A 27662-nucleotide genomic window follows, 5' to 3' on the forward strand; every position below is an offset into this window, starting at 1 on the left:
CCTGATGAGTCTTGTCTGCAAGGCCATGGAGCGCATCATCATGGAACTCACAAACAATGACATTGGGAACCTACAAACCCTAGACCCCACCCAGTTTGGGTTCGTAAAGGGAAGGTCATGTCTCCTAAATCTGGTTGACTTTTTCGAAATGGGCACTAAAGCAATAGATGAGGGAAAGGTGGTTCACACAGCATACTTTGATCTTGCAAAGGCCTTCGATACCATTCCCCACTCAGGAGTTATAGACAAACTCACCAACCTAAATATAAACCCCTACATTACAAGATGGGTTGCTAACTGGCTCACAGATAGAACCCATTCAGTGAGAATAGGAAATTCTAGATCAGACTCCAAACCTGTGACTAGTGGTGTATCACAGAGCTCAGTCCTGGGACCCCTCCTATTCGGTATCTACTTCTCGGAGGTACAAGCATACATGGAGGGACTATGGCTAACAAAGTTCACAGACGACTGCAAACTGGGTGCCATAATTGAGACTCCTACTGATGTAGACATCCTTCAAAAGGGTCTTTAGGATACAGATACGTGCTGCCAAAACCACGGCCTCAAGTTAAATGCCAAAAAGTGCATTGTCATCCCCTTTGGGAAAAAACCAAGTACCTATGAATTACAACATAGGTGGCAGCCCACTTACCACAGAGTGTGTGATAAGAGACCTAGGGACTCAGGTGGATAGTAACCTCTCCTTCGACAACCATATTGCTAAAGTGGTTAGAAAATCCTTCTACATGGCCAACCTCATCACAAAAGGGGTTGCATCTAGGCATAAGGAAGTTATTGTCTCCCTCTACTCATCACTCATTAGACCCGTTATTGAATATAATGCCCCATTCGGGATGCAACCAACAAGACATCTGCAACAACTGGAGAGGCCTCAAAAGTACCTCACAAAGAGGATAATGGGCCTCAAACACATGCCCTACGCCATCAGGCTAAAAAAACTCAGAATGTACTCGGTCTTGTACCGGCTACCCAGAGGTAATCTCTGCCTGACATACAAGGCTATGTCAAACCCCGAATTGCTAGAAATGCTCCACCTAAGGAAAACCCAATCCACCAGAGATACACGCTCAAGGGACATAAACATGACATCAACAATAAACAGGACTTGTTGGAGGGAAAGATTTGTGTCCCAGAGACTCCCCTTGCTCTGGAATAAGGTCCCCATATATGTGAAGCAGAGCTCCTCATTAGCGCTCTTCAAGAGGAATCTTGACGAGTGGATGGGAAACAGGAAATTCACCCAGGAATCACTTCTTTGGCCCTACTAGACAGGGGCTCAGTTAAGTAAACCACTTGGGAGGGAAGCGAAAGCAGAAAATTTTTGGCTAGGCTTAATTATGCCCTAAGGCCAATAGCCTAGTACCTACCTATGAACCTATGATACAGCAGTTTCCAAGTTCATGCCAGCCAAAAACTCTCAGCTAAGACCTACCCATAATGCCCCTCTCCTAGCTACTTCAGATCGAGTTTGCCCGCCCTCAGATAATAGATGTAGTAATAGAAAAAAAATAGTAGGAGGCTCTGTCTGAGCAAATACCCTAACCAGGAGTTCCTAAAGTCCACCAGGAGTCCAGGCAGGGGGAAGGAGGGCAGGAAGTAATGAATGAACAAAGATCTACAACACAGATGGAACGTTATGTTAAGACATAACTTCTCTTATCTGATGTTGTAAATCTTTGTTTATTCATTACCATTAAGACCGAGTCCCCAGCTACTTGAGTCCTGGCCCAATTCCAGACCCACATCACCTTCCTGTATGGGGAAGTACAACTGTGGTCTGCCTTGTTTGCTGATATACCACACCACAGTCTGAGTTGTCTGACCATAAAGGAAGTTGCTATAGTTCAATTCACTTTCTGAACTTGGGACAGAAACAGTTTTCTTAACTCAAGCAGGTTTACATATGAAGTCTTCTTTCATTCGAGGTTCTATTTTTTTTCATGCACTTGGGTGGAACTCATATGGGTTCCCCAATCCACCACAAAAAAAAATGCCTACAGGGACAGCAGTGACTCAGTTGCAGAAAGGGTTAACTCTAACTTCTGACTAGTAGGTACTGTCCAGTACTGAACATTCTGACAGACACAGGTTTGACATAAGTTGTGGATGGAAGGCACAGTCTACTACTCCACATTCCAGTCACAGGACAGTAACAGCAGCAAGTCACTGTAGGCATAGTGATTCTACAGCCGCATACACCTCACTGTCCACTGAAGCACCCTAACTTGTAAGTGGGTAAATAGGACACTGAAGACAGCAGCCACCATGAGGCCCCAAGAGGAGACAGTGCCTATATTCATGTTTCCTCCCACCTCTGTTTCTTCACCAGATAACCTCATGAGTCTCCTTTGCAGGTAGAAATAATCAATATTAACGAGTATCCAAATCGTGCATCAATAAAGAACTTTGACAGAGTTTGTACAAGAGAGGGCTTCTTCTAGTTTACTGTTATCCACAGAGATTGTAACTGTGGAATGATCCAAACAAGGGCTGATACTAGAGTGTCAAGGCCATCCCATGAAAGTTAACCAGTTAAAAAGACAGCATCATAAGAAAGTAGAGTCATGTACACTTACCATAAATGTAGATGTTCGAGTGTATTCACTGTTGCAGTCATTACATTTGGGTTATCGGCTTGCAGTAGCCCTCAGTCGGCCTGAATAACAAAGTCTTGGGTCCTGCGTCAGTTGCTGTCCCTTCTTCCATGATGTCAGGTCGTCAGGGGTATAATACATGCAACCAACGCCATTACATCAGTTTTTCCTGCCCCAGATGTCAGCTGCCCCCCTAATGGGAAGCAATTAAATCTATAACACAAGGATATACCTCCAACAAAAAAGCAAATACACAAAAAGCTTTTTGAGCATAGTAAGTGAGAGTAGAGGTATAGCCAAAAAAAGAAAGGAGGCTGGAGGGAGGGTAACCAGGACTGCAACAGTGAATACACTCAAACATCTACATTTATGGTAACTGTTGCAGTCATTACATTTGGATAGATTCCCAAAGCTAAGGTTGGGAGGAGGAATTTAAATAGAATTAAGACCAGCTATAAGGCCCTGCAAGACTGCAGTGGCAAAACCAGCTCTGGATTTAGAGAAAATTGGCAAATGATAATGCTTGGTGAAAGTATGTACAGAACTCCAGGCAGTAGCTTCTAGGATGTCCCTTGCAAGGACGCCCCTGAGAAAGGCTGTAGAGGTAGATACAGCCCTGGTTGAATGGGGTATGATGCCCTGTGGGATAGGTTTTCCATGGTGCTTATAGCAGAAATGAATGCAGTGACCTATCCATTTTGAAATGGTTTGCTTTGAAATAGCTTTTCCCTCTGTCCCTGCAGAAAATGCCACCAGCAGTTGTTCAGATTTCCTTTGAGGTTTAGTCCTGTCCAAGTAGAATCTAAGTTGTCTGTGCACATCTAAGGAGTGCAGTATCCGTTTCCCTTTGTTCTGTGGGTTAGGAAAGAAGGTAGGCAAATGAATGGACTGATAAATCGTTTTTTTCTTAAAACTTGCATATTTTCTGTCCTTGACCTAGCACTCTTGTGTGGGGTCATTTACTGTACTGTTATAACTTGATATTACTTGTGAACCCCTGCTATCTCTGTAAAAAACAAAAACAAAAAAAAAATCTTGCTTTTTTCCCACTTTTCTGAGTTGAAAAAGTTCAGTTACAGGCTTGCTGTTCCTGAACTGTTTGAAAGTTTCTGTGAGGCCATTTTTGCTTGGGCTGAAGGAGGGTCTCTGTGTTCATCAGTGGCAGTGACTAACATTGAGCAGCTTCCCTGCCCCCGTAGAGGTGGTTACTGACTTGAAACTGTAGTTTTATTGGCCACTAGGGGTCATTTCCATAACTCCTTCATCTTCCTCTCTTAAAACCTAGTTGCCTCGTGGTTTGAGCGTCTTTTCAGGCTTGTTGGCTGTTGGTGAAGCACCCTCCAAGAGGAAAAAACGCTGAGAGAAGAAGGAGCCACTTTTGAGATTTTAAGTATTTTTCTCTGTTTATTTGCTAAGTTTTTCTGCATAGCTGCCTAGCTTGAGCATTTTCTGGCTTGTTAAACTTGATTTCTGTATTAGTAGCTGTATTTAGAGCACAACCAAAAGCTGTTTGCTGAATTTCCTGTTTGCACTTAATTTTAAATCGTCTTTTTCTTAAAACTTGCATATTTTCTGTCCTTGACCTAGCACTCTTGTGTGGGGTCATTTACTGCACTGTTATAACTTGATATTACTTGTGAACCCCTGCTATCTCTGTAAAAACAAAAACAAAAAAAATCTTGCTTTTTTCCCACTTTTCTGAGTTAAAAAAGTTCAGTTACAGGCTTGCTGTTCCTGAACTGTTTGAAAGTTTCTGTGAGGCCATTTTGCTTGGGCTGAAGGAGGGTCTCTGTGTTCATCAGTGGCAGTGACTAACATTGAGCAGCTTCCCTGCCCCCCGGAGAGGTGGTTACTGACTTGAAACTGTAGTTTTATTGGCCACTAGGGGTCATTTCCATAACTCCTTCATTTGTCCTCAGAGGAGTGGTTTAGGGCAGTGACTTGTGGTTTGTTGGCCATTTTGGGTCATTTCCTGTCTTTTCCAGCCCCTGCTATAAAGCACGCTTTAGCGATTTAGCCGATTTAGCTGAGTTGCTACCGTTGCACACTAGGGCAGCGCCGGTTAAGCAGGTTTAAACTATTCGGCTACCTAAAGTCCACTCTTCAAATTTTCCCTTAAAACTACCTTCCTCGAACTATACTACTGATCTAATCAGCGTATCCTATAATTAAAAGATCATCTCTACTTGACTCCAAGTAGACTATTCTCTATCTGTTAAACGTAGCACTTGCTCCTACAGTACTTATTACCTTGATACGGCACTCTTGTCATAGATAGTACCCCAAAAGGCAACCCCCATTTCTCGGTCACCCACGTCCCCCGGAATCTTTTTAAAGTTTTTGTCTATTCCTTTTAGCATGTCGAGGGATCAGTTGCTAGTGTCCTCTCCTGCTCAGCTGGTGAACCTGGGAATATTGAGGCAATGTTACAATTGCCTCATGTACACAGACAACCCTCTCCTCCTCCCACAAAACACAAATACATGCGAGAGATGCAACTATACGGCCAAACTGGAGGCTGAGCTCTCTCAACATAGGACTGGCAAGACCAGTCAGGAGGAGAAGGTTACCACACACACTATAGACCCAGTCTCACATATTACCATTACAACCTCAAATCATACACATAAACACACAAAGACATACTCGGAGGCTCTGATCAAAAATCTACCAAAACAGCAGAGGCCACCAAAGCAGACACCCAAACAACCACCACCTCAGAACACAACACCTGCAACACATAGACCTCACAGTCAGAGTGTCAAACAGTCACAGCCCTTAAGGCCAAACACAATGCCAGACACACTAGTCATTGGTGACTCCATAGTCAGACACACTGACGCCCCGCTCACCAGACTGAGTAAGGAGAAGGTCACAGTAAGCTGCCTGTCGGGCGCTAGAATCCGCCACATAACGCAAGCACTCAGGTCTCTCAACAGCAGGTACAAATATGACTCAGTCATTGTCCACGCTGGTGTAAACGACCTGAGACGAACCTCCTTGGACTACATGAAAAGAGACATTGAGGAGCTCTCTGATTATGTAGCCCAGACAGGTATGACCCTGACCTTGAGCAGTATCCTACCTTCACCAAGAATGATGCCACAATACAGAGATAAGATGATCAGCTTTAACAATTGGCTTAAACACTGGTGTCATTCAAAGGGGATCCAGTGTCTGTCTGCCTGGGATGACATGCTGGACAAGCCACGCTGCTTCGCAAGGGACGGCTTGCACCTGTCACCCCTGGGATTCCGGATATTGGCAAAGGCTCTTGCCACCCCATAGTGCCTTTTTAGGCAAGGCTCAAATTCTAAACCTACCACCCTAGAACACAAAAAAGGAAAAAAACTAAGGGTAATGCTGCTCAATGCCAGAAGTCTAAATCTCAAAATGCACGCACTCGAGGCCCTTCTCAGTATGGAGAACATCGATGTCTGTGCTGTGACAGAAACCTGGTTCAAGGCTCCTGAGAGCACCCCAGCGCTATCAGGTTTTACCTCATATCATGCGTTCCGCCCCAAAATCTGGACAATACCAAGAAAGGAGGGGATATCCATATTCATCAAGGACACCCACACCTCAAGACTGGTGGCAACGCACGATGCATCGGAGACCATCCAGGTGCAATTAACCATAGGCAAGACTGCTCTGCAAATTGTAGCATGTTACAGGCCACCCTCACAAACTCAGGAACCTCACATGGCCTTCCTGAAAACACTAGAGGGATAAATGTATCACCAAACACCATCATACTAGGTGACTTCAATTACCCTAATATAGACTGGGAACACTACTCAAGCCCAAACACCCTAGCCCAAAAGTTCCTGGAATTCATAAACTCAAATGCCATGGAACAACTAGTCACCATCCCCACAAGAGGAGATAACATACTTGATCTCATCATCATGAACATGGGAGCACAATGTTCAACACCGGAGGTGTACCCCTCACTGGTGAGATCAGACCACAAACTAATCTCGCTGGAGGTCCTCATCCCACCCCCACCTGAAATAAAAAAGACCACAGTAAAGAACTTCTCAAAAGCCGACTTCACACTTCTAAAGACTAGTGTGGTCTCCTTTAAGGCCCCCGAGCCGGCAGAAAACAGTACTCAAGCCGCTGAATCACTTACAAATGCCTTCTACCAGCACCTGCAGGACTGCATGGATAAGGCAATCCCAAGCAAAACAAAGACTCTTTGTACCAAAGGCAAGCGTCCAGTCTGGTGGACCCCAGCCATAAACAAACTCTACAACAAAAGGAGGAAGCTACTACAAGATAGAGCAAAATGAGAAAAGTAGAATGAAGTATCCACCAAGCACAAATAAATCGATGCTCAAAGGAAAAAATGCTTTAATAAGCACTGTAAAAAACACTCCAATACAAAGACCGGGTCTAGAAATACAAAAGCAATAACGTATCCACTATCACGTTTTCGTCGCCAACTTCATCAGTTAAACATCCATCTTTAAAAGTTAAATGCTTTTATATGTTTTTCAAATTACATCACAGTACTGAAAGCCAATCATGTTGGACCATTTACTAAGGTTAATTGTTGGAACTGATTGGTTCATACAGTCTTCACAAGCCAAGGTTAAAACCACATCTCTGAATAAAATAAATCCACACTTTAATTACAATAATAATTTAAAAACATCTTTAAGATAGAGCAAAATCCTTAAAAGGTAAGACACCCTTGATCACTATAAGTAAAAAACTAAGAGCTCTCATAAAATCATCCAAAGCAAATTTCGAGAGAAAAATAGCTAAAGACTCAAAAGACAATCATAAGGCCTTCTTTAGCTATGTTAGAAACCTGGGAGGAAACTCCCAGATATGCTCAGAGCTAGTTCAAAATGATGTGAAGATTACTGATCCTACAGACATTGCCAACATACTGGCTGACAGGTTCAGTGCAAACTTCTCCCCTCCCCCAAAAGGAGAGATATCTATACCAAACGATTGCAGCCCCCAAACATCTCCAGCGCCCAAGTGAGAACTGCTCTCTCCAAAGCAAAAACACAGCATCCATGGGACCTGATGGTGTCCCCGGCTGTGTGCTCCATGAACTCAATGAGGAATTAAACCCACAGCTAGGACAGCTGTTTAATCAAAGTCTTACCTCTGGATACGCACTCCAGGAGTGGCGCACTGCAACTGTGGTACCACTTCACAAAGGCGATGCCTCCACCGACCCTGGAAATTACCGCCCATTAGCTTGACAAGCCTTATCTGCAAAGCCATGGAGAGGATCATAATGGACCTCATAAATAAAGACATAGGAATTTGCAGACTTTGGATCCAACCCAGTTTGGCTTTGTCAAAGGCAGATCATGCCTTTTAAACTTGGTTGACTTTTTCGAAACAGTCACCAAAGCCATTGATGAGGGAAAGGCAGTCCATACAGCCTACCTCGATCTGGCTAAGGCCTTGATACAATACCCCATTTGGGTATCATTGAAAAACTCATCAGCTTAAATGTCAACCCATACATCACAAGATGGGTTGCAAACTGGCTGAGTGACAGAACCCACAGGGTCAGAGCTGCTGGCGCCATGTCAGACTCAAAGCCTGTCACAAGTGGTGTCCCACAGGGCTCAGTCCTGGGCCCACTCTTGTTTGGCATCTACTTTTCCAAGTACAAGCAAACACAGGAGGGTTATGGCTGACAAAGTTTGCAGATGACTGCAAACTGGGCCATAGTAGAAAATACATCTGACACAGATATCCTTCAGAAGGGTCTCACAGAACGGATAACTGGTGCCAGAGCCACGACCTAAAGTTAAATGCCAAAAATGCATAGTCATACCCTTCGGGAAAAACAAGGTTACCCCTAGCTACCAAATAGGTGGCAATCCACTGAGCACAGAAGAAGTTATCAGGGACCTGGGGACCCAGGTTGATAGTAGTCTGTCATTCGACACCCATGTAGCTAAAGTAGTTAGGAAGACCTTCTACATTGCCCACCTTATCATGAAGGGATTCTCATCTAGATCAAGGGAGGTCATAGTCTCCCTTTACTCATCACTCATCAGACCAATGATTGAGTACAATGCCCCATTCGAATGTATCTGACCCGACACTTGCAGCAGCTGGAGAGGCCACAAAGTTCCTCACCAAAAGGATAAAGGGTCTCAAAATCTGTCCTATGCTGCCCGACTGAAAGAACTCCAGCTCTATTCAGTCGCTACCGCTTGCTCAGAGGTGACCTTTGCCTAACATACAAGGCCATGTCAAACCCAGATTTGATGAATATGCTTCACCTCAAAAATCTAGATCCATCAGAGCCACAAGGGCGGAGACTTAAACCTTGACACGGCTATTAATAGGACGTGCTGGAGGGATAGATTCATCACCCAAAGACTCCCTATGCTGTGGAACAAAATCCCGGTACATGTGAGGCAGAGCACCTCGCTGGCCTTGTTCAAGAGAAATCTTGACCAATGGATGGGAGATCGCAGATATACCCCCAGGGATTACCTCAGTGTCACTGCTCGACAGAGGCACAGCAAAATAATGGGTATAGTTCCCCATACTAAAGGGGTGGCGTAAGCCACAAAACGATGGGCTAGGCTTGTAAATGCCCTCGGGCAGATAGCCTAGTATGAACCTATGAACCTATGATAAAGAGCCACACTGGATACCACCTTGGGCATGAAGGAGGGACTGGTTCTGAGGGACACCCTGTCCGCATGAAAGATGATGAAAGGCTCCACTGCCATAAGGGCCTGTAACTTAGATACCCTTCTTGCAGAAGTGATTGCTAAAAGGAAAGCAGTTTTCCAGGAAAAACATTTTAAATCTGCAGTAGCAGCTGGCTCAAAAGGAGGAAGAGTGAGTTTCTCCAAGACAAAGTTAAGGTCCCATGCTGGAGTTGGAGCTCTCCTCGGTGGCCTTAAATTTTTGGCCCCTCTAAGGAACTGCTTGAGCAGTGGGTGAGAGAAGAGGGGAAGCTCTGTGCTATAATGAGCTGAAATGGCTGAATTTTGATGAAGGAAAAGGACAAGCCCTTATGAAGCATCTCAGTCAAATATTGCAGAATCTGAGGTAAATTGGGCACTGCTGCATTCATCCCTTGAGACTGGTTCCAGGTACAAAAGTTTTTCCATTTTGCAGCATAAGATTTTCTAGTACTAGGCCTCCTAGCCTCTAAAATGATATCCATCACTGATTTACTGAGAGGAGGTAAAGGAAAGATTAGGTAATTAGCCAGGCCGCTAGGTTCAGGGTTTGCAATTGAGGGTGCAGAATCTGGTTCTCCTGCTGAGACAACAGGGAAAGAGTCTGAGGCAGGTGCCATGGGGCCAAGCATGACACACTGCGCAGGAGGGGGTGCCAGTGTTGGCGTGGCCAGTCTGGTGCAATTAAAATCGCCCTTGGTTTGTCCTGTTTGATCTTTAGTAGTACCTTGGAGAGCAGAGGCAGAGGAGGAAAGGCATACACTGATAGGTTTTTCCAGATGAAGGATAGAGCATCCACTTTCCAAGCTAGTTTGTGGGGAATCCTTGTGCAAAATTTGTCCAATTGATGGTTCTGGGGGGAGGCAAACAGGTCTATATCTGGGCTCCCCCATTTGCTTGTCAACACGCTGAAAATCCTCGGTTCCAGTTTCCACTCGTGTGGGTCCAAGAGGTTTCCGCTTAGTCCATCTGCCAATGTATTTAGTTTTCCTGGCAGGAACTGAGCTCGTAGATTCACTTGGTAGCTCAAGGCTGTGTTCCACAATGCCAATGGCTAGTCAGCAGAGGGGGTAAGAATGTGTACCCCCCTGCTTGTTTATGTACCATATGACCATGGTGTTGTCCGTCTTTACCATTAGTTGTCCTGGAAGAATGTGGTCCTTGAAGGCTGTCAGAGCATTCTGTACAGCTAACATTTCATTTTGATTTATGTGTAAGTGCATTTGACTTGGGTTCCATTTGCCCTGAATGCACTTCCCTGCCTGGTGAGCCCCCCCCCCCCTGCATAGTCTGATGTGTACGTTAAGGCTTGGGCGGCAGGGGGTAGTGTGAATGGTAGTCCCTTCTGCCCACCAAAGGAACTCTAGGCATAGGCAAGGTATGATAGGAATCATAGCTTCTAGATCCTGTGAATGTTGACACCATAGGCTTTTGAGATACCATTGCAGTTTCCTCATATGCAGCCTTGCATATGGAATTAGAAGAATGCAGGAGGCCATGAACACCAAGGCTTGCAGTATTTGCCTCGCAGATAACTGGGTTTTTGTGGCCACTTGTTTGAAGTAGGTTGTCAAATGAGTCAGTTTCTCTGGCATGAGGAAAGCCATCTAGGAAATTGTATTCAAGCTTGCTCCCAGGAATATAATTTGTTGACAGGGTACCAGGTGTGATTTCTTTTCGTTTATGGGGTACCCCAGACAAGTCAGTACCCTCTGAACAAAGGACAGATGATTCAAAAGTATATCCTGGCTTTCTGCCTGAATTAGACAATCGTCCAGGTATGGATATATTTGAATATTTCTTTGCCTGCAGAATACAATGACTGGAGCTAGGCACTTTGTGAATACCCTGGGCGAAGTAGATAAGTCAAAGGGCAGTGCAGAGAACTGATAGTACATGTAGCCTGCTTTGAAGCATAGGTATCTTCTGCAAGACTCCCTGATAGGGGATGTGCAGGTATGCTTCTTTTAAGTCTAGTGTTGCCAACCATGCATCTTTGCTTAGCATAGGAAGCAGCTGGTGAAGAATCAGCATCTTGAATTTTGGAATCACCAGAAAGGTAGAGTAGAAAGGTCCATGATAGGACGCCATGTATCGCCTTCTCTGGGTACCAGCAAAAGTCTCGAAGAGAAACCTTGTCCCTTTTCCTCTACTGGTACCAACTGAATAGCCCCCATGCTTAAGAGACAGAACTTGATTTTGGGCCTTTGCCCACTGACTTGGGGGTAGATCTGGCCACCCGCTTGGTGTTGGTAAGGTGTGGAAGTGAAATTTGTACCCTTGGGACACTATATTTAAAACCCATTTGTCCTGGGTAATGAGTTCCCAGTTTTTGGCCTGCAGACCAATCTTTCTGCCTAAAGGAGCATTCAGTTGGGAAGTGCTTGGAAGTTTTAAAAACAAGTCATTGAGACAGTTTTCCATAGGGGGGAGTCTTACTACTCCCTGATTTGGGTGCGGAAACCCCCCACTGCTTAGTCTTGTGTGTCCCCTGGGACTGAAACCTGGGGTTTCTGCTGTGTCTGGGTTTGGCTTGAGAAGACCTGGAAGGGCCTTGAAAGGACCAATTCTTAGAGAGCCAGTGCCTACTAAATCTAGGAGGCTAAACTTGTAAGAAATCTTTAACAGTTTGCATAGATTTAGCTTTATCTTCCATCTTTTTAAGAACCTCCTCAGCCTTGTTGCCAAACAGGCGGTCCTGATTTAAGGGAGCATGCAACAATTTAGCTTTAACATGATCAGGCAAAGATTGCTCCTTAAGCCAAGCATGCCTTCTGAGCGCAGACCCAGTAACAGCAGCCCTGCAAGAGGCCTCTAAAGAATCAAATCCACATTGCAAAGTATGTTTTCCAACCTGTTCAGCAGAATGCATTAAATCCTGTAATTCTTTATTTTCTGCACAGTCAGGAATCAACATCATTTTTTGTTTAAGCGATCCAACAACATGTTGCTGATACTTTAACATGAAACTGGCAGTTTAAAGCCCTAATGGCCAAGGTTGCCGAAGTGTAAACCTTCTTACCCCATCTATCCAGCGCCCTGGAGTCTCTATCAGAAGGGGTAGGATTTTTAGCATAGAAGCCTTAATACCCTTGGGTCCCTGTGAAATAGTCTCTGGATCCACAATAGGATTTTTAAAAAGGAACTTGTGTGAATCAGGAACCCTGTAATATCTGTCAGGTTTTCTGGGAGCAGGAGGCAAAGAATCAGGTGCCAAACTAGATTCTGAAAAAGCATCATCAACAATGCCTAGTACAGGAGGAATAGCTAAAGGCCTATGCTGAGGCAGGAGTAAGAAATCCCTAAGCCTCTTTTTTTGAATCAGAAAAATCCTGGCTTTCCCAGTGGAAATGCTCCCTTAGAGTATGTAAGGTTTCAACAAAAGAAAAATCCTCTGGAGGGGAAGCAGAGGGAATAGAGTCCTCTGCACCAGAATCCTCATAAGTAGATAAGGGCAAAAACAGATCGTCATTAGAATCAGAAAATCAGAATCCTGGTCAGAAAATTCATAAACAACTTCAGTCCTAGGTCTCTTAGAAGGGGGAGGTTGGCTTCCCCTGATTAGTTATAAGATCTTCAGCTATTCTTATCATTTGTTTTTTAGGCATAGAGGCCTGAGCGTCGTTTTTTTTAGGCATGGTTCGAGATTTAGGCCTAAATGAAGAAAAGGGCATCGGTTTAATATGCAAGTCCTTAGGCCTGAATACACCCTCAAAAGCCGGTGCCTGCACAGCGGCTCCGGACCCATCCAAGGTAGAGACATCCACGGGTTCCATATTTGAAGCATCTTGCAGCATACCGGACTCTGAATGGATCTCAGTAGAGGCCTGCGAATCAGAAGTAGCTGGTATCAGGGGTTGCGAAAGCACCTCACTGAGTACAAGCGAACTGGCGAATGGCTTAGGAGAAGCATCATTGGCAGCTTTGGACCTCGGCGGCATGACTCTGTCTTTATCTTTGCGTTTTTTTCAAAATCCCGGTAGTCGAATGGCTAACGACGACATTTCTGGATAATTAAACCGAGAACCAAAATATTTAGAGGCAAAAATATACTGACGACGGATAGTGCGCTGATTAAATAAAGCACAAAAAGCGACAGCAAGGAACGGCATGGTCAGGGCCCAGGCAAGGAATACAGTACGAATGAAAATCTTTATAAGGTATTTGCTTTTCACAAGTAATGCAATTATTAACTTTTACTGACATCGGTAAGGAGCAAGAAAAAGTTTCCCCAACGAGGTACTTCGCTTTAGTTGAAGACTTTGGTTCTGAAACTCGAAAAAGAAAATTTCAGGGGTCGGCCAACCGGCACTTGTGAACTGCTTCTGCTTCGGGAACCGCACGGCAAGAAAGACTGATGTAATGGAGTCGGCTGCATGTTTTATACCCCTGATGACCTGACGTCATGGAAGAAGGGACAGCAGCCGACGCAGTACCCAAGACTTTGTTAATCAGGCCGACTGAGGGCTACTGCAAGCAAATAACCCAAATGTAATGACTGCAACAGTAAAACATGAAGAACATCCATATTCTGCAAGCCCTCTACCACTATAGCAATCTTAGAGAACAATGTTGGAGCACAGAACAGCTGAAAGAGCAACATACTATAAAAAGGTGATGCCCACCAACAGCAAAATGAAGATACAGCCTACTCAGATCCTAGACAATGATGTACCAGAAGGTATCCATCTCATATACCAACACAATCCAGGTGCCATGCAGCAGAAGAGGCACAACCATCAGAAGAGTCAATATCTATAATCTGACATAACAGTCAAGGTTTCTGGGGCTAAGATGGGACAGACACCTCCATTCCCTATAGGAACGTGGAAGAGTAAGGAGAAGAATCCATGCCTCTCTCCAAAGAGGAAATTGCCTAATCTCATGAGATGTCTCTCTAAAAGCTGAAAATGACAGTTTTAAGAAAAGTGCTGAACTGGGAAAATTAGAAGAGGAAACACCAAAAGTTATCTACAGCAAATGGCCTTAAGATTCAGATTTTCATTTGTCTGGTATGAAGGATAAAATCATTTGAGTCCAGAATCTGATGGAAGCCCATTAACAGGAATAACACCCCTATATTTAACCCTCCTAAGACATCCTTTCAAATTCAGTACTCCACAAACCAGAAGAAACGGGACATGGGCAATCAACTCTGTCTTATCTAAATGGACAAAAACAAACATCAAGGGAAGGGGGTGGTCTAATCAGCTCCAGGACATCCCCAGATCCAGAACCCATATATTTTCAATGTTTTTTTCAAAAAGAGGCAAATCAAAAGCTCAGACCTCACTCTCCAGTCCTAGGTTTCGGTACAGACGATCATAAAATGAACAGATGATGGCTTTGCAAATAGTCACAAAACTATTAGAGGACCAGAAGTTTAGAGGCTATTTTGAATTAAAGCTGGATTCAGTGTCACCTGTCAGGTATCTTCATTAGAAAGCCCAAAGTAAGCTCAGGTATACATTGCAATAAAATTAACACCTATGGTAACACAATTTACAGTTAAAATAAGAGATGCATGCTCAGGAACAAGGGTAAAATGTTGTTTTGAAATGGCAGTAAAACAGATGCTGAAATGCTCACTCATGGAGTCAGATGTGCGTTCTTCATACCTGGCTGTCAGACTTAAATGTTCAGGTGCCTCCTTAATCCCACTACCTCTAAATGATCCACAAAAGGGACTCAAGTAAACACAGCCAAAGAAAATCAGTCATCACCATTAAAACAAGTACTTTATGTTTCTATAAATAAGAACTAAAAGAAGAAAAACAAATAAAAAATATACCTACCACCCAAGACACATAACGAGGTATAGCTGCAGTCAGAGTAACATATGTACTGTCTGTAAAAATGCCACCATCTGCAAGAGCATAAAGAAAACCTTAATTCTTTGCACTTTAACATATTACATGAACAGGCTACATATATTTTTGTCTGATTTAATCAAATGAGTGAAACAACAAACAGAGCATAGAAATTAAGACAATGACATTTTTTTAATAGTGTTTTCAATATTTTTACTATGGCAAATGTAAGCCTGCCATACAGTCTTGAAGCACAGTGGGCAATACTAGTGAGACCCAAGTCCACAAATCATCACACCAATCTCAAACTAAGCCCTTCTATAGAATATGAAGCACTAACCCAATATGGTTTGTTTGTATTCCATATTACCCAAGGTCCATCTCATCGATATCTACAAACTAACCACATACATTAAAACAAGGACTTACTACACAGTACAGCCATCAGGTCTTTATTCTCTTTTAAACAACTCACCATCAGAGGCTCTCGTATAGCACATTTTTGCAAGCAGTTACCACAGCATTTGTCACCTTTCCCACACAAGACCTCAATGCTGTCAATACAGGAGCCCACACTTACACAACTTTCTACATTTATTCTTTGCCAGCAGATAGTGACAAGACCTTCCAGGAAGGACATGAGATCTTATAAACTCCACACTACTCCTGATCCTTGGGTAGGGATGGTGAGTGTGATTCAAACCAGTTAGCTGAAACGTACTCAAAAGATCTGGATTTATAACGGGTAACGATGTAATAGTCTGTCTTCTACTTGATAATCTTAGCTAACTGACCATTATTTTCTTCTTAACAACTCCCAAACAGTAAGGAAGGAAGGTACAGAAGTTAAGACAAAAGTTCCTGAAGGAAGGCCTGCAAAAGAGTGCCCTAGGAAGAGAGGCTGCGAATTCAGACTGCAGAGTCTAATATAGACAAGAAGGCATGAACAAAGTATTAGACACACAAATGCCTTGGACCAATAAACTGTCTGTGCAACAAAGGATAATGAGAGCAGAAAGGGTCTGTCCCTCTTTTATACCAGACTGTTAAGAAATGATACTACCAAGCACCTTTGCCTTCAAGTAGGCTTACTAGCACTCATGACACATGCAGGCAAAATAAAACCAATCACCTCTCCTAACATCTACTGTACTTAGGAAATACTGCTCACTATTAGCCTTGCAAAGAAAAGAGACTGGCAATCTGATTTGTTTCAGAATGAACTTAAGAAATCACTTCGGGTCTAAAGAAGATAAAATGTCCTTAAAAAAGCTGAAAACAGGCTGCTCACAATTCAGAATATGAAGTTCAGAAATCCTGTGCATATATGTAAAGGCTACAAAGTAATTTACAGCTGTATGAGATACTCCTCATAAATGTAGTTATAACAAACAAGGAAAAATAAATTCTTGCAAAAGTATAACAGGTTTTCTGCCAAACTTTGTCAGTTATTGACCTGTAAATCCTAGCAGTATCTACATCCTCTATACTTGTTATGGAACTGTGATGTTATGCAGCATGTTTCATAATTCATATTCAAACTGGGCACTAGCTTGTGACATCTTCAGTTCCAGTGTGCAACTACAGTAAACTAGTAACCATATCCCAAAAGTAAACAACTAACAGAAATGTACACTGTTCTGAAGAGTCCAACATTAGTAAAACTACTTGGCAGAATCTTGAGCAATATATCATCTCTGACAAAGAATTAGGGTGAAAGACAGTCATGATAAAATATTTTGTCAGACTGTCTTTACCAAAAAAACCTGTCCTGATCCTGGAATCAGAAATATGTTATTTATGAATGTCTAGATAGCAATGTGAGTCACATTTTCATATAAATCTTCAATAGAAACATTCGTAAGAGCGTAGCCATTGTAAAAGCTGATTTATTAACTAATTTGCCTTTGGTGACTAGGAAGTACTAAGTACAGATCATTTTGAGCAGAAGGCCACACGGTCAACTATTACAGAAACATCTTTTGCAGCAATAACTTCTACAAGAACTAAAAACAAATGTGTACATACAATCTGAAATCATATTTAAACAAACAAAAAAGTATCATACTTAGGACATTTCCTATTTTATCTTGAATCAGAAAGTGTGGTCATTAGCACAGAGTAATATGCAGAAAAAAAAATGGAACGTGTTTCATTCATGACTGCAATAAATGGCAGATATTAATAAGGTGCAAGAACTGATGGAGTTTCAGATGCAGTAAAATATTACTGAAAGTTTCAGTGCTACATCTTTAGACAGTTGAAAACATGATCAAAGAAATGTCTAACTTCACCTACTGGAATAGATCTAAAAATGTGGATATAATAAATTAATGTTGCAGATGCAGATTCACTTTAGTGCTACATGAATTTTAATGTTTCTTAAATGGGCTTTAGATGGAATTTTAATAATTCTGAAAGCAGTACAATGATTCTTGGTGACACTAGTTAAGATTTTGGTATATTTGTTATGACAAAAAATGGTACAGCAGGATAATAAATTGGAACATTTATTTAATGACTGCGAATCCTCATTTGTCCTCCATAAAGGAAAATACGGACAGTCTTTCTGGGCTGTTGTAATACATGAACTGTTTGTAGGTGTCAAAGGTATCACTCATGCAATTCTCCCCCTGTATGCCTCCTTCAACATTAATCTCCTGTACAAACTCTCCAACGAGCACAAGATAAATTCCCTGCACTAAGTGCGGCATAAATAACACCATGCAGAGCAACAGAAACATTAAGAGTTAGCAGGGTTGCATTGCCAAAGACTTGATTAGGAACAAGTTTCAAGTTATTCTCCCAACACAGAAAAAAGAAGACTCTCAGTAAATAAGACAAAAAATACACAGAAGAAAACAACTCACAGTTCGCTAAGAATATTCAGTATGACTGCATAACTAAATGACTACTATTAATAAGGTAATGGTTTCATTAATCAAAATACTATTAAAGTGTGCGGATGATGTGGTTTCTCCACCCTTTTAGTGGCACATTTTTGTGAGACTTGCTATACTCTTACAGGACCTGCTACTTCTTACCATCTTCCTTATTTGTAGATTTGATCTGGGACACTCTCCCCAGTCCCATCTCTTTACCTCATTCTACCTAATAGACTTTTTCTGCACTTGTTTTTAGTCATTTTTAATTTAATTGCATTTCTTAAACTGTTTGGTCTAACATTGCTACATACTCAAGTGTGCTAGCTTGCACAGCATTTGAATTGTTTTGACTGCTGCTTTAGCTACTTTTCTGTATATACATATATATATATATATATATATATATATATGTATATACATATCTATCTATATATATATATATATATATATATATATATATATACATATCTATATCTATATATATATATATATATATATATATATATACATATCTATATCTATATATATATATATATATATATATATATATATATATATACATATCTATATCTATATCTATATATACATATCTATATATATATATATCTATATATATATATATATATATACATATACATATCTATATATATATATATATATATATATATATATATATATATATATATATATATATATACATATCTATATCTATATATATACATACATATCTATATCTATATATATATATATATATCTATATCTATATATATATATATATATATATATATATATATAAACCTTTCCTGTAACTAGTGTAGTCCAGAATCAGATCTGCTGTATCCAGGACTGTATGTAAGCTTCTGAGACCCCCCCCCCCCCAAGCTTTCTGTGTTGGAGGGAAGCCTTCTAGCTTATCAGTGGGAGTGGTAAGCACTAGGTAACCTATCTACTACATAAGGAGTGGTTCTGGCCCATAAATTGTAGTTATTGCCCGTTTGGGCAGTTTTTCCACCTCTCTCAACTTTATAATTTAAAAGCCCACATCTGCACTTGTTCCCCCCCCCCCCTTTCCTGTAACTAGTTTAGTCCAGCTACAGATTCTTAGTTTTAGCACTTGAATTTGCTTATTCGTGATCAGCACTTGTTCAGAACTTGTAAGCACTAAATAACCTACTAATTATTACAGCACTCAACCTTCCTCATTACCTAGAGGAAAACAGTTTTGGTACTTACTTTCCTCACTTGCTTACAGAAAAACAGCTCTTGTACTCACTTTCCTCACATATCTAGAGGAAAATAGTTTTTTATTCAGGCATGTCCAAGGGTCAGCTCTCAGTGTTCTCTCCTGTCTGTCTGATGAATCTGGGCATCTTGGGGCAATGTAGAAATTGCCTCATGTACACAGACAACCCTCTCCTCCTACCACCCAACACTACAACCTGTGAGAGATGCACTTATCTAGCCAAACTGGAGGTAAAGCTCTCTCCAATCAAGACTGAACTTGACAGTCAAGAGGAGAAGGTAAACACTTGCACCACACCACACTCATCACATAGTCTCACTAAATCTACACCACAAAAATCCACACATAGAAACACAAAAACATTTGTGGAGGCTCTCAATAATAATCTGCTCAAGCAACAGAGACCTCCAAAGCAGAAATGCAAGCAACCTCCACCCCCCCAACACAATCCAAATGACACATAGCCCGCAGACTCAGTGTGCCACTCAACCACAGCCAATAAGGTAAAATAACATACCCAACACACTAGTCATAAGTGACCCTATAGTCAGGCACACTGATGTCCCACTCACCAGGCTAAACAAGGAGCAGGTTACTGTCAGCTGCCTGTCTGGTGCCAGGATCTGCCACATAGCCCACGCACTCAGGTCACTCCACAACAAGTACAAATATGACTCTGTCATTGTCCATGTTGGTGTGAACGACCTGAGACGTACCTCCCTAGACTAGATGAAGAGAGACAAGGAAGAGCTCTCTGATCGTGTAGCCCAGGCAGGTATGACCCTAGCCCTGAGTAGCATTCTGCCATCACCCAGAATGATGCCACAGTACAAGGACAAAATGATTGACTTCAACAATTGGCTAAGCTTCTGGTGCCATTCTAAAGGGATCCAGTATCTGTCTGCCTGGGATGACATGGTCGACAGACCACGATGCTTTGCCAGACATGGCCTGCACCTGTCACCCCTGGGATTCCGGATACTGGCTAAGGTTCTTGCCACCCCTATAGTGCCTTTTTTAGGCAAGGTTCAAATGACAAATTCACCACCGTAATAGGAACAGGCAAGCAAAAACTGAGGGTGATGCTACTCAATGCTAGAAGTCTAAATCTCAAAATGCATTCACTCGAAGCACTCCTTAAAATGGAGATCAATATCTGTGCAGTGACTGAGACCTGGTTCAAGGCTCCAGAGAGCACCCCTGCACTACCAGGCGATAACTTATACCACACTTTTCGGCCATGTAACCTGGACCGGAACACCAAAGGCGGAGGTGTGTCCATATTCATTAAGGATATCCACACCTCCAGGCTAGTTGCTCAGCATAATGCACCCGTGGTTATCCAAGTGCAACTAACTCTGGGCAAAACTGCAATCCAAATTGTAGCTTGCTACAGATCACCCACCATGCCCCAGGATTCCCACTCCTCATTTCTTTATGTACTGGAAAATATTAGGGTTCAACCAAACACCTTAATAATGGGCGATTTCAACTACCCCACCATTAACTGGGAAAACTACTCATGTACCAACTTCCTTCGCTCAACGCTTTCTGTAATTCATAAACTCCAATGCCCTGGTTCAACTTATCCACACCTCCACCAGGGGCAGCAATATCCTAGATCTAGTCATTACCAACATGAGTGACCTGTGTTCCACACCTGAAGTCAATGTCTCCATTGGTCCGATACGACCATAAGCTAATTACCCTAGATATCCACATCCTGCCCCCACCCCCCATTAAGGAAACCATGGTAAAACATTTCTCCAAAGCAAACTTCATGCTTCTTAAGAAAGAAATGGTGAACTTCATGACACTCATGCAGATGGACAATACAGTTACGACTACTGAATCCTACACAATTGCACTTTATAAGCATTTACATGAGTGCATGGATCATGCTATCCCAAACAGAACCAAGATGCTATCCTCCAAAAAAAGGAAGCCAATCTGGTGGTCCCCTGCCATAAACAAACTGTACAACAGAATGAAGAAACTGTTGCAAAAGAGAGTAAAATCCCACGAGTGGAGGAGCTCCCTGGTCAGCCTCAGTAAGAAGCTGCGATCCCTGATAAAATCCTCCAAAGCTAGTTACGAAAACAAAATCGCCACTGATTCTAAAGACAACCACAAAGCATTCTATAGCTATGTCAATGGCAACACTCAGATCTGCTCTGAGTTACAGCACAATGGCACTAAATATACAGACCCAACTGATATTGCCAACATCCAGGCAGATAGGTTCAGTGCTACCTTTACCCCCCTCTCACCCCCCTAAAGAGCCCATCTCTATACCAGAAGAATGCAAAGTTTCTGTAATCACGGCTGCACAGGTAAAAATCACACTCTCCAAAGCCAAGAACACAGCATCCATGGGACCAGACAGCATCCCAGGCTGCGTTCTACATGAACTACAGAACAAACTGGCACCATGTACTAAGTACCATGTTCAATCATAGCCTCCCCTCAGGCTTTGTGCCTGCTGAATGGTGCACAGCAACAGTTATCCCACTCCACAAGGGGGGAGCCACCACAGACCCCAGGAACTACCGCCCTATTAGCCTGACGAGCCTGGTCTGCAAGGCCATGGAAAGTATCATCATGGAACTTATAAACAAAGACATTGGTAATCTCCAAACTCTGGACCCCACCCAGTTCGGGTTTGTAAAAGGCAGATTATGTCTCCTAAACCAGATAGACTTCTTTGAAGCAGTCACCAAAGCCGTAGACAAGGGTAAGGTGGTTCACATAGCCTATCTAGATCTTGCCAAGGCTTTCGACACCATCCCCCACTCTGGAATTATAGATAAACTCACTAAACTAAGTATAAATCCCTACGTCACAAAATGGGTTGCCAACTGGCTCACTGACAGAACCCACACTGTGAAAGTAGCAGATTCCAAATCCGACTTCAGATCAGTGACAAGTGGAGTACCACAGGGTTCAGTCCTGGGTCCTCTCTTGTTTGGTATCTACTTCTCTGAAGTACAGGCTAACACAAAAAGTTTTTGGCTAACGAAGTTCGCAGATGACTGCAAACTAGGAGCCATAATCGAAACTCCTAACGATGTGGACATCCTACAAAAGGGCCTCACTGAGACAGATGCCTGGTGTCAAAGCCATGGCCTCAAGCTCAATGCCAAAAAGTGCACTGTCATCCCCTTTGGTAAAAACTCTGTACCCATGAACTACAACATAGGCGTTAGTATACTTAATAAATTTAAATAATTTTTAGTTAGCATACTTAACACCGAAAGTGTGATAAGAGGCCTTGGGACACAGGTCTCTCCTTTGATAATCACATCGCCACAGTAGTCAGGAAATCCTTCTACGTGGCACACCTCATCAGAAAAGGTTTCCCATCCAGAAAAAAAGAGGTTATTGTTCCCCTCTACTCATCACTCATTAGACCCATTATAGAGTACAACGCCCCTTTTGGTATGTACCTCACAAGACATCTACAACAACTGGAAAGGCCACAGAAATACCTCAAAAGAGGATTACCGGCCTCAAACAGATGCCCTACGCAGACCATCTCAAAAAACTCCAGCTTTACTCTGTCGCATATTGCCTACTCAGAGGTGATCTCTGCCTAACATACAAAGCTATGTCAAACCCAGAGCTGTTAGACATGCTCCTCTTAAAGAAATCCCAATCCCTCCGAGCTACATGCTCTAGGGACCTAAACCTTGTCATCACAATAAACAGAACATGCCGGAGGGATAGATTCCTGTCCCAGAGACTTCCCATACTCTGGAATAAACTATCTATATCAAACAAAGCTCCTCATTAGCACTCTTCAAGAAAATTCTTGATGATTGGATGGGAAATAGGAAATTCACCCCAGGGATCACCTCTGTGGCTCTGCTCAACAGTGGCACAGGAAAATAATTTTCTTGGGTGGCAAAAGCCAGGGTGCCTTTTTGGCTGGGCTTGTATAGGCCCCAGGGCTGATAGCCTAGTTACCTACCTATAAAATTATGAAAGGGCGGTTCCCAGCGACCCTGAACAGGCTAAAGTGTTATTGTAAATGGAAGGATGAACTGCTTCTACATATAACCATGACCTATATCTGCTGTTAATAAAACAATATCAATCAATCACTTTTTATAATTTCTTTAAAATATTCAACATTAATATCCGCAAACATCTGGGGTAATACTACATGCTTTTTTCATCCTAGAGACCAAAATGCAAAACCATTATATCCTTTTTTACACATTCAGACAAGTGCAAATGCTCTACATTACAACCAGCACACACACAGATCATAAGAAATCATAGCACATTTCATTCTCAGTTCTACACAAGTCGTTATGACAATCAAAATCCATTGTGTTCCACATCCAAATCGCAAAAGTCTTCTCAGGGATCACTCAAATCATTACTCACATCCTCACTTGTACACTAACATAAGTAACAGTGTAATCTTGGTATAGCTCCAAAATCAACATGCTAGAAAAGCTACTGTAATAATACATTAATGCCCCTTTCATTCGAAACATATGCCTACAACTATTTAATCACTGGTCTAAAGCTAGCAGGAACAAAAATTATATACTTACCATAATGCTATATCCATGTTGTTGTCTTTTGTCCATCTCAACAAATGGGGTTATCAGATCTGAACAGATCTGAGCTTGGCACCTAAAACAAGGCTTCTTGGCTCTAAGGCTCAGACTCTCATTTTCCTACAATGCACCACCACCATACTATCCTTTAGTTTGAGTTTGCCCACTAACAAAAAATCACCAGAAACTAACAACACCCATATAAAATAGTGACAGATCAGTATATAGTTGAAGGTAAGCCAAAGCCCCAGTTAATATCAGTGCAGTCCAATGGGAGACATAGTAAGATGACAGTTTGGTAGGGGGATGGTGGGAAGGAATGTTGACATGGGGAGAAGACAACATGGATCAAGCGTTATGGTAAGAACATAACTTTCATATCTGATAATGTCTTTTCCATCCACCTCAACAGATTGGACTGAGTTCCTGGCTAAATAAATCCTGCAAAGCACTATGAAAGGATCATTCAAAGAATGGTGGAACAAAGGCAGCTCTTGATTTATGCTGGGGATCAAGTTTATAATGAGAAATGAAAGTAAGGACCGTAAACCATGTTTTGGTTGCACATATCAATAAGAACACTTAAAGAAAGCTGCAAACTGTGGTCGCCACTGTAGTAGAATGAGCCTTCAGTCTGAAGGGCAAAGAAGGACCTCTAGACCTATAAACAAAGGTTATGCATTCAGACAGCCACCTAGACAAATTCACCTTACAGGCCCCAAAATCTAATTTCAGTTTGAAAAAGGAGACAAATAGCTGGTCATATCTCTGAAAGTCTTTGGTGTGACTCAATTAAAATAACCAGAAAAAAAGACAGGTAAACATATAGTCTGATTCAAGGTAGTCGAGGACGTGACCTTGAGGAGGAAATCTGGACTGGCCCTAAGACATACTATCCTCGAGATAGATAAAATAGGGAAGCTATCATGACAGTGCCTGCAGCTTGAAAATTCTCCTGGCTGAAGTCAAAGTCACTAAAAAATTGCTTTCCAGGAAACAAGCTTCAAGTCAGATGTACTTGTGGGTTTGAATGGGGAGAGACTGAGGTCTTGTAATAACATGGTAACATCCCAGGGAGGTACTGGATCTCACAGAGGCAGGCATAACAGAAATGTTTCCTTAGGAATGCTTTAGACTATCTTTGGAAAGTAACAGGAGTATGATTTTCACTCAAACTAAAAATGATAACAGTGGCCAAATAGATCTTAATTGTTGAGTAACTAGCCTCTGACTGGAAAAAAAAACTGCCAAGAAATCCAAGACAGAAAGAAGTGGGGTTGAAAAAGGATCCATCTCCTTAGTGTAAGACCAAACTGAAAACCTTTTCCATTTACTTCAACACTTTTCCTGGTGAAGGGCTTCTGAAAGGAAACAAAAATGTGAACTATGCCAGAGGAAAAAAAAAAAACTTCTAGCCATCAATGGAAAAGGAGAAACCAAACAGTTAGATTCAGGGCTTTGCTGTGTGGGTGAGGCTTGCCGGATAGGAAAGATATCACATCCAGAACTGGATCCAAAACCCAGGAAGGGTAAACTAGATGAGGCCCTAGGAAAGAGAAACAAACCTGTGTGGGCAATGAGAATCGCCTTCACCTAGCAATGGGCTGCTGCTTCAGAAACTTGGTAATAAGCTTTGCCTGGGGTAAGCATAATGGAGTCCTGGGGACAAGAGCATTCCTCAATAACTGCTCCTCTTCTGGGATCAAATCAAAGAACCTGCTGTATCTGGTGCTAGATGGGGCAGCAAACAGAATACCACAGGGCTGGCCCAAGCGGCTGCAAATCTTCAACGCCACTGATGAGTTTCTGGACCACTTGTGAGGCAGAAGAACAGGCCTGCTCAGTGTGTCCTCCAAAACTAGAAGGTATGTACTTACCATAACGTTCCATGTTTGTAGTCCATCTCACCTATATTCTTGCTGGTTGGGTTAGGAGCTAATCCTCGGTTCCGACTCGGCCGAATACTAAAGTTCAAGAGCTTTCAGTGGCTTGCGGCTAATCCCTATCCCATGATGTCCCAGATCTTGTTTGCAAGCAAGAAGCATCTTATCTTCTATATGTATATAAACATATATACATAAAAACATATATACATATTTATAAATCACTATAATTCAGTCAAGGAAGAGGCTGAAAGTCATCATATCTCTGCAGGCAGATAATTTTGTCCACCAGTTCATCCAGGAACGGGAGGGGGAAGGAGGGTGGGACGCAAGAATATAGGCAAGATGGACTACAAACACGGAACGTTATGGTAAGTGCATAACTTCTAGATGTTATGTAGTCCTATCTCGCCGTAATTCTTGCTGGTTGGGACAGCGTCCCTAGCACCTAAACCCTAGGGTGGTTCAGGAAAAAAGACTTTTCAGTAAAGTGGATTCAAAGGAAGCCCTGTTCCAGAAGGCCAAGTCCACTTTGTAATGAGTGATAAAGGTGTGAGGTTTCACCCATGTAGCAGCTGCACAAATTGAATCTAGAGGAAACCTTGCTTGAAAGGCAAAAGACGTTGAGAGTGACTAGTGGAGTGACCTTATATCTTCCCTGGTAACTGTATGTCATTCTTTTGGTAGGAAAGGATGATACAATCCGTAAGCCATTTAGACTAGGTCACCTTTGAGATTGGTAATCCTGTCTTCTTATCAGAAAAGGAGACAAAAAGTTGATCTGACTTTCTAATGTCTTTTGTTCTATGCAAGTAGAAACACAATTGTCTGTGCACATCAAGCTGGTGTAGTTTATATTCTGCCTTGTTGGTGTAATTGAGGAAAAAGACTGGCAATTCCATGGACTGGTTTATGTTGTTTTCCGAACAAACCTTTGGGAGGAAGGAGGGATTAGTTCTCAGAGATACTCTGTCCTTATGAAAAACAATATGAGGCGGATGTACTGAAAGATCCTGCAGCTCTGAAACTCTTCTGGCTGACGTAATAGCAGCAAGGAAGAGGGTTTTCCATGATAAATATTTCAGATCACAAGTAGAAGCAGGTTCATAGGGAGATGTAGTCAGAGAATTCAGAACCAAATTTAAATCTCAGGGTGTCATCAGTTCCTTAATCGGGGGCCTAAGTAGAAAGGTACCTTTGAGAAAGGCCTTACATAATCTGTGAGGCATAATGGGAACACCCATTTCACCTGTATGAAAATTAGAGCTGGCAGCTAATTATACCCTAATAGCAGCTGCTGCAGCGCCTTCTTCAAACAGATTTGAGAGAAACTAAAATTGCTGGAATAGTGGCGGTAAGAGGTTCAATATTTCATTTAGCTGCCCAACATGAAAATCTCTTCCATTTGTTAGAGTACAATTTCCTAGTGGAAGGTTTATGGGAAGAAGCTAAGATATGACTTACTGCTGCCGTGAAAGAATAACACGTGGCTAGTCGTGAAATTGGAGCAGCCAAGCTGTCAACTTGAGGGTGTGGATGGATGGATGGATGGATGGAACTCTCCCGAAGAGTGGGTCAGAAGGTCCGGAATTGGATCTAGAATCCATGGTTCCTCCAAGAGGTGGGTTGGTAGAAAGGGAAACCAAACCTGAGGATGCCAGTACGGAGCAATGAGGATCATTATGCTTCTTGACCATTTGGCTTTTTGTAACACCTTTGGAATGAGTGGAAAGGGAAGAAAGGTGTAGAGTAATCCAGAGGGCCAATTGTGAACTAGTGCATCCCTGGGTGGCTTCCCCTTTGGGGGAATTAGGGCAAAGTAGTTGCTGCATTTGGTATTCTTGGGAGTGGCAAAAATGTCACAGCAAGGCTGGCCCCATCTGAGGAAAATCATCTCCGCAATCTCTCTGTTCAGGGACCACTCATGAGGTAACAGGAGTGTCCTGCTGAGTCTTTCCGCTATCACACT

General features: G+C 42.4%; 1 protein-coding gene across 1 annotated transcript in view; it reads right to left on the reverse strand.

Annotated features, from left to right (window-relative positions):
- The window catches only part of DNAAF9 (dynein axonemal assembly factor 9), a 2711795-nt gene that overhangs the window by 1629007 nt on the left and 1055126 nt on the right, over nucleotides 1-27662 (reverse strand). Inside the window, exon 18 of the mRNA XM_044064082.1 lies at nucleotides 15097-15167. Within this exon, the coding sequence (XP_043920017.1) occupies nucleotides 15097-15167 (71 nt within the window). The remainder of the gene's footprint in view (nucleotides 1-15096; nucleotides 15168-27662) is intronic.

The sequence above is a fragment of the Protopterus annectens genome, chromosome 2.part2, assembly GCF_019279795.1.
Source record: "Protopterus annectens isolate FY-2018-M chromosome 2.part2, PAN1.0, whole genome shotgun sequence".
Taxonomy (NCBI): domain Eukaryota; kingdom Metazoa; phylum Chordata; order Ceratodontiformes; family Protopteridae; genus Protopterus; species Protopterus annectens.